Source organism: Pseudopodoces humilis, chromosome 5 (genome assembly GCF_049639895.1).
Source record: "Pseudopodoces humilis isolate 2021_Gansu_Grassland_sample_001 chromosome 5, ASM4963989v1, whole genome shotgun sequence".
In the NCBI taxonomy this organism is placed as follows: domain Eukaryota; kingdom Metazoa; phylum Chordata; class Aves; order Passeriformes; family Paridae; genus Pseudopodoces; species Pseudopodoces humilis.
The window spans coordinates 67311848-67325224 of record NC_142204.1 but is presented as its reverse complement, the minus strand read 5'-3'; the positions used below and the strand labels follow the sequence as shown (position 1 = coordinate 67325224).

The following is a 13377-nucleotide window of genomic DNA, read 5'->3' as shown; positions in this document are numbered from 1 at the left end:
ACTGCATTGGGCCCAGCTGAGATGGAGTTAATTTTCCTCACAGCCGCTCTCACAAGTACTGTGCACTTGTGTCTAGAAAGGTCCATCTTGCTTTCTCCTTCCCCCAATCCTGCTGAGGAGGGGAGCGATAAAGCAGCTTGGTGGGCACCAGGATCCAGCCAAGATTAACCCATAACACACACACACATTAATAAAGAAAAGATTTTTAACTTTTTGTGCGTAAGGAATGAAAAATATCTGTCAAAAGCAGCATAAGGCACATGGGAAAGTAAGATTTTCACATATTAAGGTCAGACTGCATAAAATGAGAAAAAAAACTAGCTGAACCTCTGCTTAGGTTTCAAATGTTTGACAGATTTCTTACTTCTGTGCAGTTTCAGAATTGTGTAAGACATAGCAGTGAGAATCCGCTCTCCTTCAAGTATGTAGATATCCCATATCCTGAGGCTTAATGTAAAGGGAGTCTGCAATGACAGAATCAGGCAATGCTGTGAAAACAGTCTGCCCCAGGTCACAATTAAAAACAGCAACAGAAAGAAAAACATACTCACACGATCAAGAAAACACTGGAAAAACCACTTGGTTGTGTAAAAGCTGGTGGGCATATCCTGGGAGTCCTGTGAACAATACAAGTTGAAAAATACTTTCAAAAATCCAAGTAATTCTTTGCACTACCCATGAAAAGGCAATTTCCCCTTGAGGCTAATATACCCAATGGTCACTTAACATATTACAAATAATTAATTTAACTACATAAGACACTGTTACTTCAATCCAACAGATACGATTTCTGGTTTTTATAGCTTTTCTTCACCACTTGCACCACCTGAAGAACATACACTTGGAGGTGCTGAAATATTAATACATCCTAGACTTTTATCATGTTCTTGAGACAGAGGTAGCAGAGGGTAAAATCCTCACTAAAGAAAATAAACCAATACTTTGAAGCAACCCATGTTCAGGCACTGGGTGCATTAAGTCTTCATTTCTCTGTAGCAAGGCTGACAAATCATACCCAAGACTGAAAGGATTTCCTTACAAAAATACATATCCACCAGAAATGATGGGGAAACAACCAAATTCTTTGACCATTGGGCCTCAAACAGGATGTAGGCTGATGAGGAGGGCCCAATTTCCCCTAGAGCACAGATAATCCATGAGGTATGACACCCATTCAAAGATAAAATTCAAAGCTTCTCTGCAGCTTCATGGAGCTTCAAAATCCTTTGCACAGTTAGAGGGAATGCTGAAATAAAAGCTGAAAAGTTCAGAAATCCTGAATTTTAACTGTGGGATAACATCATATTCTATGCTTGCCAGCTTCAGTTTTTCAAAAAATTATGGATCAATTTTGAGAACTTAGTTTTACAAACACTGAATAAGCAATGGGTCAAATCCCTGTGGTTTATCTGCAGGCTTTACTTTTGTCTTTCAGGAGTCAACATTGGCTCATTTTAGTGACACACTTAGGAAGAGATGAGGAAAAAAGATGTTGCTGCAAGTGAGCATCTCTTACACTACCTTTTAAGAACTGGAGATGGATTCTGGCAATATCAATGTACTGTAAATAGAAATTCTTGATGCCTACTGGAAAGGCATTTTTCTCCCATTAGAAAAATAATTTACATCTTAGAGTAAATATAGGCAATATTAAAAATAAAAAAGGCATATTATTTTCTATTTAAAAGCATTAGAAAACTCTACATGTAGCTTCCTGAAAATGGAAGTATTTTAAAAGGACCATTAACTGTTCGCATAAAGGTTATTTTTTAAACAGAGATTAAAACTGATTGATCCTAAAGTCACCTTTGTCCAGAGATTAATCACAAGCTAAACATACAAAAAAAATCTGATAAAATTTTCTAGCATCAGTTTGCATATTGTCCTTAAGCTCAGAGGTCCAAAGTGAAACAAACACCCAAATTAATCACTTTTAGGATCCAGTTTTATCATAACTTTGTCAAGATGCACCATAACTTTGTCTATAATGAAAACAACAGCACTTCTGCCTCTGAAAACTTTGCAGTATTTCCTGAGGTTTGAGTGTTCTTGATGTAGTGGGTTCACCTGAACTGAAACAAGGTAGAAAGCTGTAAATTAGCATTGCTTTTATAGTGAGATAAATACTTACCAAATGCTGCTTAAGTTTGGACAAAAATTTCTTCAGTACTTTGTCATGATGTTCCTGAAACCTCATCAGTTTTGGAAAACCAGGAATAAAAAAACCTAAGAAGAGAAGTTGACCATTTAACGGGTGTTTGTACAATAAAATGACATTAAAAAAGCCATTAAGGCTCCAAGAACATTATCCTTCTGTATGACCACTGGATCAGAACAGATATTCATAACAATATTTTAATGTCTCCATGCAGATATGCACATATTCCTGCCTAAATAGCTACAATCAATACATTCCCTTAGTGACTTATTATTAGATTCATTATTAGATCAGAATGACAAGTGACAGTAGTTCCATCAGTCCTATATTAGTCAAACCAATGCAGTTTGACTAATGTGGACTACAAATGTGGAAACCACATTTATAAATATTCTTCAAAAGAAAACCAAAGCAAAGAATTACAACCTTCACCCACTAAAATTGAAATTATAGCCCAGAAAATTCATGATAGAAGGGCAAACAGCATAGGTATCTACTAGAACTGTCTGCATTGAAGAAAATACCACAAAAAAGACGAGGGATATTCTAGCAAGACAAATATCATGACTATATCAGGACTGTAAGCTCCCATAACTGCAAGAAAGGGCATAAAAACCCCATCTAATTATTTTATTGATTACACATGGAAAAGGAAAATGGAAAACTCTAAGAATCCCTTCCAACTGAGGTACCAGCAGAGCTAAAGCTATGAAGTAACTCCAATGCAGTTATTAGTTATACAGAATATAAATACAGTTATATAGAAATATAACTATTTCTAGTTACCAATTGTGCAATTCAGTGCACAGTCACTGAGACACAAGATTTACTTCCTCAGATTCACACAGGTTTAGTATTTCACAGACACAAATGCAAATTCTACAATACTTAAATGTCAGGTTGCATATTAGGAAATTGCAATAACACAGGCAAGGCATTTGCATTTCTTTCTTACTGTAAACAGTGACTACATCAAAGCTAATTAGCCATCAACAATAACAACAAGGCTCTTTTTCCATGGAAGGTTGCTCTTTCACATTTACATACACCAACTCATTATCTTGAATTTTTAAGACTATAGAAAGATCAATGGAAAGAGCTTCCAAAAAGGCAGATAATTTTCAGGGTCAGATGTCTGTATTTTATCATTTAGAGACTTCACATCATCCAAACAATATGAAATACCAGAGAGGCCAAATTGATCTCTTGATTTCAAGTCGTTTTATACTATAAATTAGTCTGGCTAATGGGCTGCACCCAAAAATTATTCCAAGTTGCCATATCATAGGTAAAAGTGAAAAACACATGAAAAACCTTGTCCGTGGGGAGGAGTTTTTAACCATCCTAATCTTGCCAATATGATTCTAATTGAATTGCTTAGCCCATCCCCATGATTTCCATAGGGAGATGCCCATTTCAGAGAACCATGTGATGGTCAGTGGTATCAAGTGCAACTATAAATGTTTTTCCTCCTGGATACTGGCAATTTGGAATTGAAATTATTTAAGCTTTAAAGAGTTGACAAACTGCTTTAAGCTACTTTGCCCAAAGAAGAACATAGAAAGTGCAAACTGTAAGATGACATCAGTTAAGTCAGTTTTAAAGTTTCCTTTCCAGAATCTACAGTGATATTTACAGTTGCACAGTGACATTTAAAACGGATACATCCAAGGAATCACAGGAAATCCAGGCTGGATGGGACTTCTGGAGATTATTAGGTCCAACCTACTGAAAGCAGAACCTTAGACTAGTTGGCAACATTTAATAAATGATAAATTGGGAACATATGACTTATAATTAAAGTTTTATCAACATATCTATAAATGCAAACTTGCCTAACAGCCAAGAATGTTTCAGTGTGTATAATAAAGCTGTGGCACAATGGTTCAGATGCCCTGTGGAGAAGCTCATCAAGCCTTGGGCTACTCAAAGCTCCCTCCTCCTCTCCCACATCACTTGACAGGTGTATGACAGGAATAAAGGAGGGAGATCTGAAACATCTCAAGCAATGCACCTGACTGTGTTTATCCTCTTGTTTATCATGCACATAATCTGGTAAATAAGGAGCTGATTTGGACTTAATTCCTCCAAAATACCTAGAATCTTCTGTGAGATTTATGGAGTTCAATATTCTACATGGCTGCAGTTGCACAGGTTTGGATTATTATGAGATCTATAGATTTTTTTTGTAAGATGCTTTTAGTCTGTGTTATCACTGTGTAAAGCTCCAAGAAAATCTTTTGACATTTGATTTCATTCAAAATTTCATTTATGACATTAACATCAGATCACACTTTTTTCTTCCCCCTGAGTTGATAGCTTTGCAGAAGTGTAAACAGCAAAATAACAAACTATCCCCTTTGTTTTAGGGCTGAGGAACATCCAGGAACAATGAAAAGCCTGGGAAGGAAGGTATCACAGAATAAAAAAGTTCTTCAGCAGGGAAAAGCAGGTAGAGCTTGTTGGAAATTTGCTAAAAAAGCCCAAGTTCTGGATGACATTTACTTTTGCAGGCTTCCAAGAACCACAGCTTTTTTGAATCACCAGAACGGTAACATCACAAAGGTTTTGGAATTCACGGACTTGTTTCATACCAATAGAAATGGAACAGGCATAGATCATACTAAATCAGGCATGGAAAGACAGAACCACCAATAACATAAGAGCAACAATAACTTGAGAGCAGGAAATATTGTGTGAGGTAGAGATAAAACTGAGAAGCCTGAAGTTTCTGCCTAGACAAGTCCATTTTTTACTGTAGATTCCTGTCCTGCCAAATGATAGCACAGCTGCAATATTACTTAAAACATTCTGTATTAGGTTTCCACTACTATTTTATTACTATATGGATGTCTACATAACCAGTTTTCAATTGGTTACATTCCCTGAGAGAGTAAGAGAAGAGGAAACCATCTGATTTTCATTAAGAACTATTTGAAAGATATCACATATAAAAACCATTACTCTCTCTTATGGATGAGAGCTCCAGTAACATCCAATACCTCCCCCAAGTATAAAGTTCCCATTATGTTTTATTTTTGACCAATCAGAACAGAATAGTTTCATTTACAAATAATTTACAGCTTAAATAGGACAGGTTGAATGAAACATAAATAAACTGACATGAAATTCCATACCATGCATAGCGTGCTTTGGACCAGAGAGAAGCTTCACCAAGGCCCAGAAAGCATCTTCTTCATTCATGAACATCAGGAGCAAAGCTGTGATCTGGCTCATTCCCTGACAGTATCCAACTTCCTGAAAATCATCCAGTGGAAATATTAAAATGCTGGAAATGAAAGCCTCATGGCCATGATCTTTTAGCTTTTTCTTGAGTTAACAGAGGAAAGATGATGCCTGTTCTGATGGCAAAGCTGCCCACCAAACACATTTCATATTTGAACATTAAAAATATTGATAGAAGGGCTGATGCACAACCTTCCAACTGAAAAATAACCTGAAGTATTGATTGCTCATTAGAACTCGCTACTGATGAACAAAATCCTTGGTCACTACTAATATTTTCAAGTTACTGTATCATCCTTTTGTCCAATGGATTTTGTTGTCATTTGGGGGGTTTTTACGGAGGGTGGAAGTACCTGACTGTTCTTGTTTACAGTCAGGGCACTATCTGATAAACACAGGATTTTTCAAGACTGACTTGTAAGTATAAACTTGCTGAAGTTCAGCAGCTCAATAGCAAGAAACTGTAATAAAAGAAAAAGTTTATTGTTCCAAAACTGAACTTGAATACTTCCTCTGCTATTAATTTTGAATTTTACAGCAGGAACCAGCCGTCACTGTCATTCAGCTGCAAAGATAACCCCATCAATAAAGTATTTGTAGGGACAATTACTTAATTGTTGAGAAAGCTTTTTCAGGTTTACAAGTTCTTAGCACAACTTTATTCTAGAGATAAAACCAAAGCATAAGAACTGCTACACATTAAGAGGAAAAATACAACAACAGAAGTGCAAAATAAAAACTTCACTATAGTATTCTCATCATTACACTTTGATGATCGATTTTAAACATAATTATTCATGCAACTTGAAAATACCAGTCCAATGTTTTATACTAAGTATAAAAGGTCAGACAGGTTACATTTCCTAGAAATTATTTTGAAAAAATCCAAACAAATCAGTATTTAATTCAAGTAACTGCTTTAATTTCTCTTTCCTCTTCTCAAGTTAACATATTTTATATTGACTTCAAGGCAGTTGCTGATGGATATAAAATGGAAGATGTATAGAAATGCTTAAAATGGGCCCAAGGAATGAGGGGACAGTGCATTAAAACACAGTTAAATGTGGACAAGAAGGCATTTATTTTTCTTCTATTTTTAGCATCCAGCCAAAAGACATTACAAAATACATAAGCTTCTAACCCTTATGATACAGTCTGGAAACCTCACTCTAACAAATCCCTATTCAGGACAGCAGCCAAGACCAAAGTCTTATGTAAAGAAGATGCAACCTTTTAAACTAATTTCAAATTTTTAGAACCCTTCAGGTTATTAAATACACCTGTGAACTCCAACATGCATCTTTCTGCAGTTATTTTCCTCCCTGTAATTCAAATGAAAGGGAGGCAAATAATATAATGGGGGGAAATATCAATCACGTAACACTCCAGCACAATGCAAATTCATTATTCTTATTACAAACTATAAGCATAGTTCAGTCTGTCCAATAAAACTCGTAATTCAGATGCTTTAACTTCAGCTCAAAATATGTCAACAAATAATTTATTTCTATGTCCTTCTAAAGGTCTCTGAAATGTTTGTTGGTTTTCTTAGGGAGAAAAAGATGCACATTATTATCTTACAGCATGCTTTGAGAAACCAGATTTAAGTGTGAAGGAACACAGCTTACCGTATTATATATGGAATATGCAGCTAAAATATGGAACAAAGATTGTTGCCTGGAGAAATAAGAGTAGGAAATGAAAAAAAATATTACTATCTTTCAAAAAACAGAAAAAACATAGCAGTAGTGAACTGGATTTTGGAAACATGCTTTCTCAATCTAACTTGTATAAAGAAGAGGCTAAACCACACTTCACAACAATAAGTGCTTTTGATTTCAAGCTTATTTCATAATTAGCACCTTTATGATGTTTTACATGTTGAAATGTTTCCAAAAATATCAATATACTTTAGAAGAGAGTGGTGGCACATCATCATTTTTACAGACACGTAAAGTGAAACATTGCATGGGTGACATTTCAAACACTGATTTATTCTGAATGCCAAAATTTAAACTCCCCAAACCTGATTTCTGTGCTTGCAGAACACTAACAGCTGTTACTGATGCCAAACAGAGATGCAGAAGTGAAGATGTGAAATACACAAAGCAGCCACAAAGGTGTCTTAATCTTGGCACCGAAATTAAGTCTGCTCTAGTGACTGCTACTGTCAAACTGAAGAAAAACAGTATTAATTCTGGCTCAGCCTTCTGTTGATCTCTGGGTACCTCAGAGCTAGAATCAGAATTACACAGAGCTTTGTAGAGGTCCCTTGCTTTCTGTAAAACAGTCTAACTTGTGAAGGTAGCCAGACAAAAAACCCCAAACACCAAACCAGCCAGCACAACTCTGCTCTTTCCATGTTATATATGAAAGTAATAGTGGAAAGCTCTCATAATCAACTTTTAAAATCACAGCTATTTTTTGATACCCGTTCAGAAGAGAATCTGGATATCTGAGTGTCTACTTTCATCCTCAAGTAAAACTGCTAAAATTTAACAGCAGAGTTTTGCATATTATCCTTTTTCTGTACAGTGAAATTTTCTCCCTGTTACTAATCAATGAATGCAGTAAGATATTAGCAGGCTAAAAAAAAAAAAAAGAGAAAGCATAAGCCTGAAGGTGCTTATTTTTTTGGGGTAAGAGGATTTCTACTTTGAGAATTTTATCAAAACATCTGCATTGTGGCATTCTGGTTTACCCTCTTGCAGAACATTCTTCAGTAACTAAAGAAAAGTGTAACAAGGCACTAATCATTAAGCTGAAGCCTCATTTTACAATGACAAACTAACAGGTCCCCAAACTACACAGGAACCTCCTGTATCCTCAACTGACCCTATGAAAGTGAGGCTAGGAGCTCAATCTCAGTCACGGTTCCATACACAGAATACCGGTGATTTCACTATTATTTGCACTAGATGCAAATAATAACACTGAAGACCTGTAAAAGAATGAACCTTCAAAGACATACAGTCTACTTAAAAGTCAAACAAGCAATTGACTTACCCAGGGGACTTTATTTCATTGCTATGTGAAACGATTTCTGAATTTTTCATCGAGGCATTGCTGGAAATGCATAATATATGTACAGTAATTCCAAGATCTATTCCAAGTGTGAAATTGCTTTAGGCAGCCAAAGGCTTTCGTGTGGACTCTGAGGGCACGGCTACAAGAGCCACAGGGACTGGAGCTGGCTCCGCTTGTGTTAACCCCAAACTGACGAGGCAACGAGCTTCTGCTGACATGTGAAATGTGTGCACAGAACGAAGAGAAGCCCGAGCAGCACAGGCACTGCCAGCCCTGCAGAAATGGATCTGAACTGAGCTGGCTGCATGGAGCCATCTCAGCCTGGGAATCTCTGCTCTGTGCTCCCGCCTTACAGCCATCGGAGAAATTCACCTGATTTAGGATTTTTTTCAAAGTATCTAGAATAATAATGTAAGAAAATGTTTCTTGTATTATCACATTGAAGACCACAGCTCTGAGTACCACTTTTTGAGAAGAGCTGACTAACATAAAATCTGCCTTGGCAAGAAAAGGAGATTAAGAACTGAACTCATATGGAGACAGAAGGGGAAAAATACCTTCTTCTCAGTAGGATGCTGATGCTGCAAACAAGCAACAATACTGATGTTTGTACCCCCACTTTTTCCACTGTTAAGCATTTTTAAAGATGACAGCTGCCAAATATTCCTCATCTTGTGGCAGCAGAAAACAATGAAAAACATTTTTAAGAAATCCAAAAGCATTATGGCCTACAGTTGCAAATAATCAAATACTCACATACAAAAATACTGCTTTATTTGGTTCTGAATTAGATACTGGGAGAAGAATACAAAATCTAAGGAAGGCTAAAATCTCTGGGAAGATGAAAGTTTACTTACTTTACACCATATCTGTCCCTAAACATGATGTGGTCTCTGTACGTCCGGTTCACATCAAGGTCAATTTGCCGAATATCTGGCGAAGACCCTCGTGCTTGACATTTCAATTTCTGGGAGTACAGTAAAGAACAGAAGCTTATAACTGTGAACTAAAAAACCACAAAGCTGCTTGACTGTACAGCTATATTGAATTAATTACCATCATGTCATTTAAAACAATATAGAATAGCTACTCACAAGATTAGCAGTTTCAACTTCCAAAATAAGCGTGTACATGTAGAAATTCTATGAGTCAGAAACAGCCACAGAGTAAAGATGTAGAAAGACCAATCCCATAATAGACATTTTTTTGGACACATCATTCACTACCCATATTTAAGTCTGTTTCAGCATTTCAAATTTCTTATTGGCATTTCTCAGGCAGGCACAGCACAAGAGAAAGACAGAAAATTAATTTTGGTACTCAGGAACAAGAACCCGAGTTGCAAGTGCTCTAGACTAGGCTTTAAGCAAATGATTTAGTGTGGTTTTCATACTTTTCTTGTCTTTTTCTCTAGCAGAAGTAATAGCTACATAGATGCCAGTTATTATCTAAATATAGATAATGGACTTTTCTCCAGCAATTTCCTCTGTCTTTCTGTTCTAATCTAATGTAGCTGTAGAATAGGTCTACTTTAGCACTTGCTTTAGTGTTTTATAATTAAATCCATTTTTATAATTGAACACTTATGAAACCCGCACAGGTTTAGACTGACACCTTATTTTTTGAAAAATAATTTTCTCTTGACTCTCATTCCTTTATTCTCACATCTGTTGTAAAAGTTGGGTTTGCAAGACCCTGGATTCAGTACGGTATGTTTAAAAGATTACTTCTGACTATCAAAGAATACCACAGACAATCAAAAAGCAAAACTCTACTGACTCTGGTTGCAAGAAAACAAGAGTAAAGTCAAAAATAATAACAAAGGGATCAAACAGGGAACAATAGCGTGCATCAACTCTGCTGAACACAACCAGAAGCTTTAGGTACATGAAGAATTACTTGTAAGTGATTGAACCAACACAGCTCTAACCACAATGTGCACTATGTGCACCTTTCAGTACAGTTTAAACTAAACACCCAGAATGATTTGTTCCCCAGACAGACAGAAAAGCCGCAAGGGGAAAATTTCTAGTTTTAAACACCTATGACTTGATGGACTATCTAAAAGAAGCACACCCTGAGCCCTTGCAATCATGGCAGCTTCACATGTGAGAGAACAGAAAGGTAACGAAAGTTTGAGCAACAGGAAGGACAGAAGGGTAAGAACTGGTCTTTCCCCTGCAAAGAGAACTAAAAGAAGCTATTTGACCTGCAATAAACATGTGCTAAGGTGTTAAAGGTGCAGTTTATAAGTGACACTTGCAGTGAACAGTGTTAATATCACTTCAGGAAAAAGGAAAACAGAGCAGCAAGATGAGTGTATCACAAATCAAATAATGATGGAAGAAACTCTATTTCTGTATCTGAACTACAAAGATTTCTTTGTTTTGCATTGAGCATTAGATGACATTAATAATTCCTAAAGATTATTTCACCTATTCTTAAATGCTTCTAATCTTATTCTGCATTCTTTCCCACAATTACATTATTCCACATAACCGGTTTCACCTCCTCTGAATCTCCCACTAGCCTTCTTGAGGAACTTAAACAAATACTAGTCTAAAAAAGTAGCCTGTAGACTAAAGAGCAAGAAATATGAGGAAGGTAACAGAGACAAAAATTTAGATAACATCAACAACCAACACCAATCTTCTTTCATAAGACTGCTCATCTACTCAGACTCAATCTCAGCTCAGCTTTTAAATACACAGCCTTTTTCCTAGCTAAAACAAGCCATAGAGTGCAATGTAACTTCTAATTTATTTTTTTTTAACACTGCACAACAGAAAAGGTTTAATAAAGCCTGTAGCTTTAGCACCTGATATTTTTAAATTAATATCAAGTAGAAATTCTACAAACTCACATTATAGAAGTCTTTCATTTCTTCTTTCATCTTAGGAACATCAAGCAGCAAAGACCAGACTTGTCCTCTCAACTGCAGTGGGATTCCTTTATAAATTCTCCTATGAAACTACAAAAAAAGAAAAGAAGGTAAAAATGCAGCCCAATTTACAATTCTCTGAATAAAAAGAATAGTGATGCTATATATGTTAAAGAGAAAAATGGAAGTACACCAAGCACCCTAGGAAAGGGACGACCCGTAGTGGACAAAGTGTTCCAGTCTGTTTTGAGGAACATGTCCAGCAATGCCATTTGGGACCTGTTGACAGAATCCAGAGGCACAGGGACAAAACAGACACAAGCCAAACCATCCCAGGTGATGTTTTCAAGCCATGACTTTTGCATGTAGGAAGGTCTAACAGAATATTATCACCTTTATTTTGTAATTCAGATCCCAAAAATCAGATTCTTAGCAACACTATTTCAGGATAAGCCACTAGGAACTCACTGTAATTACACTCTATTTATAGAAATAACAAAAAGCAAGCAGTAAAATCACAAAGCTTTAAAAACTGTCAGTAAAAACCCAAAAGCAGAACTGATTTTTGAATTCTTCTAGAACTGTGACAGTATGGTCAAATGTATGTATGCAAGGAAACAAACTGTGGGATTACAAAAAACCAGAATGCGCCGTTTCTAAAGCTAACAGATCTCACATTCTAATTTCTAAACTAATAATCAGTCTCCTACATGCATATTAAAACATTTGCAAATAAAAAAAAAACAACAAAAGAACACAAAAAGGTGTAATAGTCTTTTGAAGATATATCTAAGACAAGGAAAATTAAAAAGACAACTCTGACACAGAAAATGAGCCTTTCTGAAGTTATGTTTTTACCATTATTTTAATGATTACACAGGGAGACAATTAGGTTTAAAAGAGAGCAAACCACACACAACTGCTCTCCAATTTTTTCTTCATATTTATCCTACAATGGAAGTCAGACCTTAAAAATTTCAGTTGACAAAGCCACCACTTCCTTTAAACATTTTTATAAAAGTTATGTTTGCAATAAGAAATATTTTAAAAGCAATGTCCTCCTCAAAGACAGGATTGTTTTTCTTTTTGCGTATTTCACATCTCCAGTTTTAGAAAATTAATGAACCCCTCGTTGCAGTGTATTTCCAAACCTCCTGCCATTTGGAATATATTGGCTCTTTAAAGGTGTCTTTAATGCCAGCAAGGATTTGTGTCTGGATTGCAGAATCCGTAACTCTTGCACAACTAAGGTTATGAGTTTCTTCCCTTTTCCTTTTTCAAATGAAAAACAAACTTGTTTAAGATACAACAGCCATCCTAGAGGCTGTCCACAAAAAAAATGTTGTGCTTCATAAATAAAACTTTTCTGCATTAATACTAAGAATACTACAGCAGCAACACTTGCAGTGTGAGCACAGCTGTGCCAGTGCAGTTTCTTCTGTAAAGATGAACAACACAGAGCTCCAAAGCAGCCTTCTCTACAGATGGTTACCCTGAGCTCAGGTCACACAGGATTTCAGTGTGTGTCAACCCAGACAAAAGGGTACCTCTTGGTGGGACAGAAGAAAATTCAATCTTTTGAAAACCAAACTCCCCCAACTACAGCAGAGTCATCCTAGGAAGACATTAGCCTGTCTATTGAAAAGGAGAATGAGCTAAATTTGCAGTACCTTTTCTGGATATTTGGAAGAAAACTATGTGGAAAAAAAAAAATGCACTGATCTATGTCCTCAGTGACAGGTAAGTTTTATTCCTCAGACCCACATCCACCAACAGAATACCTTCACAACAAACATTTTTGTCAGCTAATTAGAATTTTTTAACTCATTTTCATATGTCTCCAAGAACAAAAGGTTATTAATGAAGACAACTGGTTGAAGAATAAATTCTCAAGACTACTGCTATTGTATAAATTAATATTTTGGGAGAAGGTCAGGTGGATATAAAAGGCCAGAAATAAGCCATTATAGTAATAGCTTCTTAGACAAATAGAATTAAAACAATTCAAAGCATCCATCCAAAGTGTGGAATTGTTGTTCAGGGGTTCTTTGGAAAATAAAACTGA

At 36.1% G+C, this 13377-nt stretch overlaps 1 protein-coding gene across 6 annotated transcripts in view; it reads right to left on the bottom strand.

The window, feature by feature from the left end:
- USP6NL (USP6 N-terminal like) overlaps positions 1-13377 on the bottom strand; it is a 109979-nt gene that overhangs the window by 16271 nt on the left and 80331 nt on the right. For all 6 annotated transcript variants that reach the window (XM_005526060.3, XM_014255216.2, XM_014255215.2 and 3 more), the window contains 7 exons: positions 11295-11402; positions 9289-9398; positions 7033-7081; positions 5296-5416; positions 2132-2226; positions 552-617; positions 365-464 (listed from right to left, as the gene is read on the bottom strand). In XM_005526060.3, coding sequence (XP_005526117.2) covers positions 365-464; positions 552-617; positions 2132-2226; positions 5296-5416; positions 7033-7081; positions 9289-9398; positions 11295-11402 — 649 coding nt within the window. The remainder of the gene's footprint in view (positions 1-364; positions 465-551; positions 618-2131; positions 2227-5295; positions 5417-7032; positions 7082-9288; positions 9399-11294; positions 11403-13377) is intronic.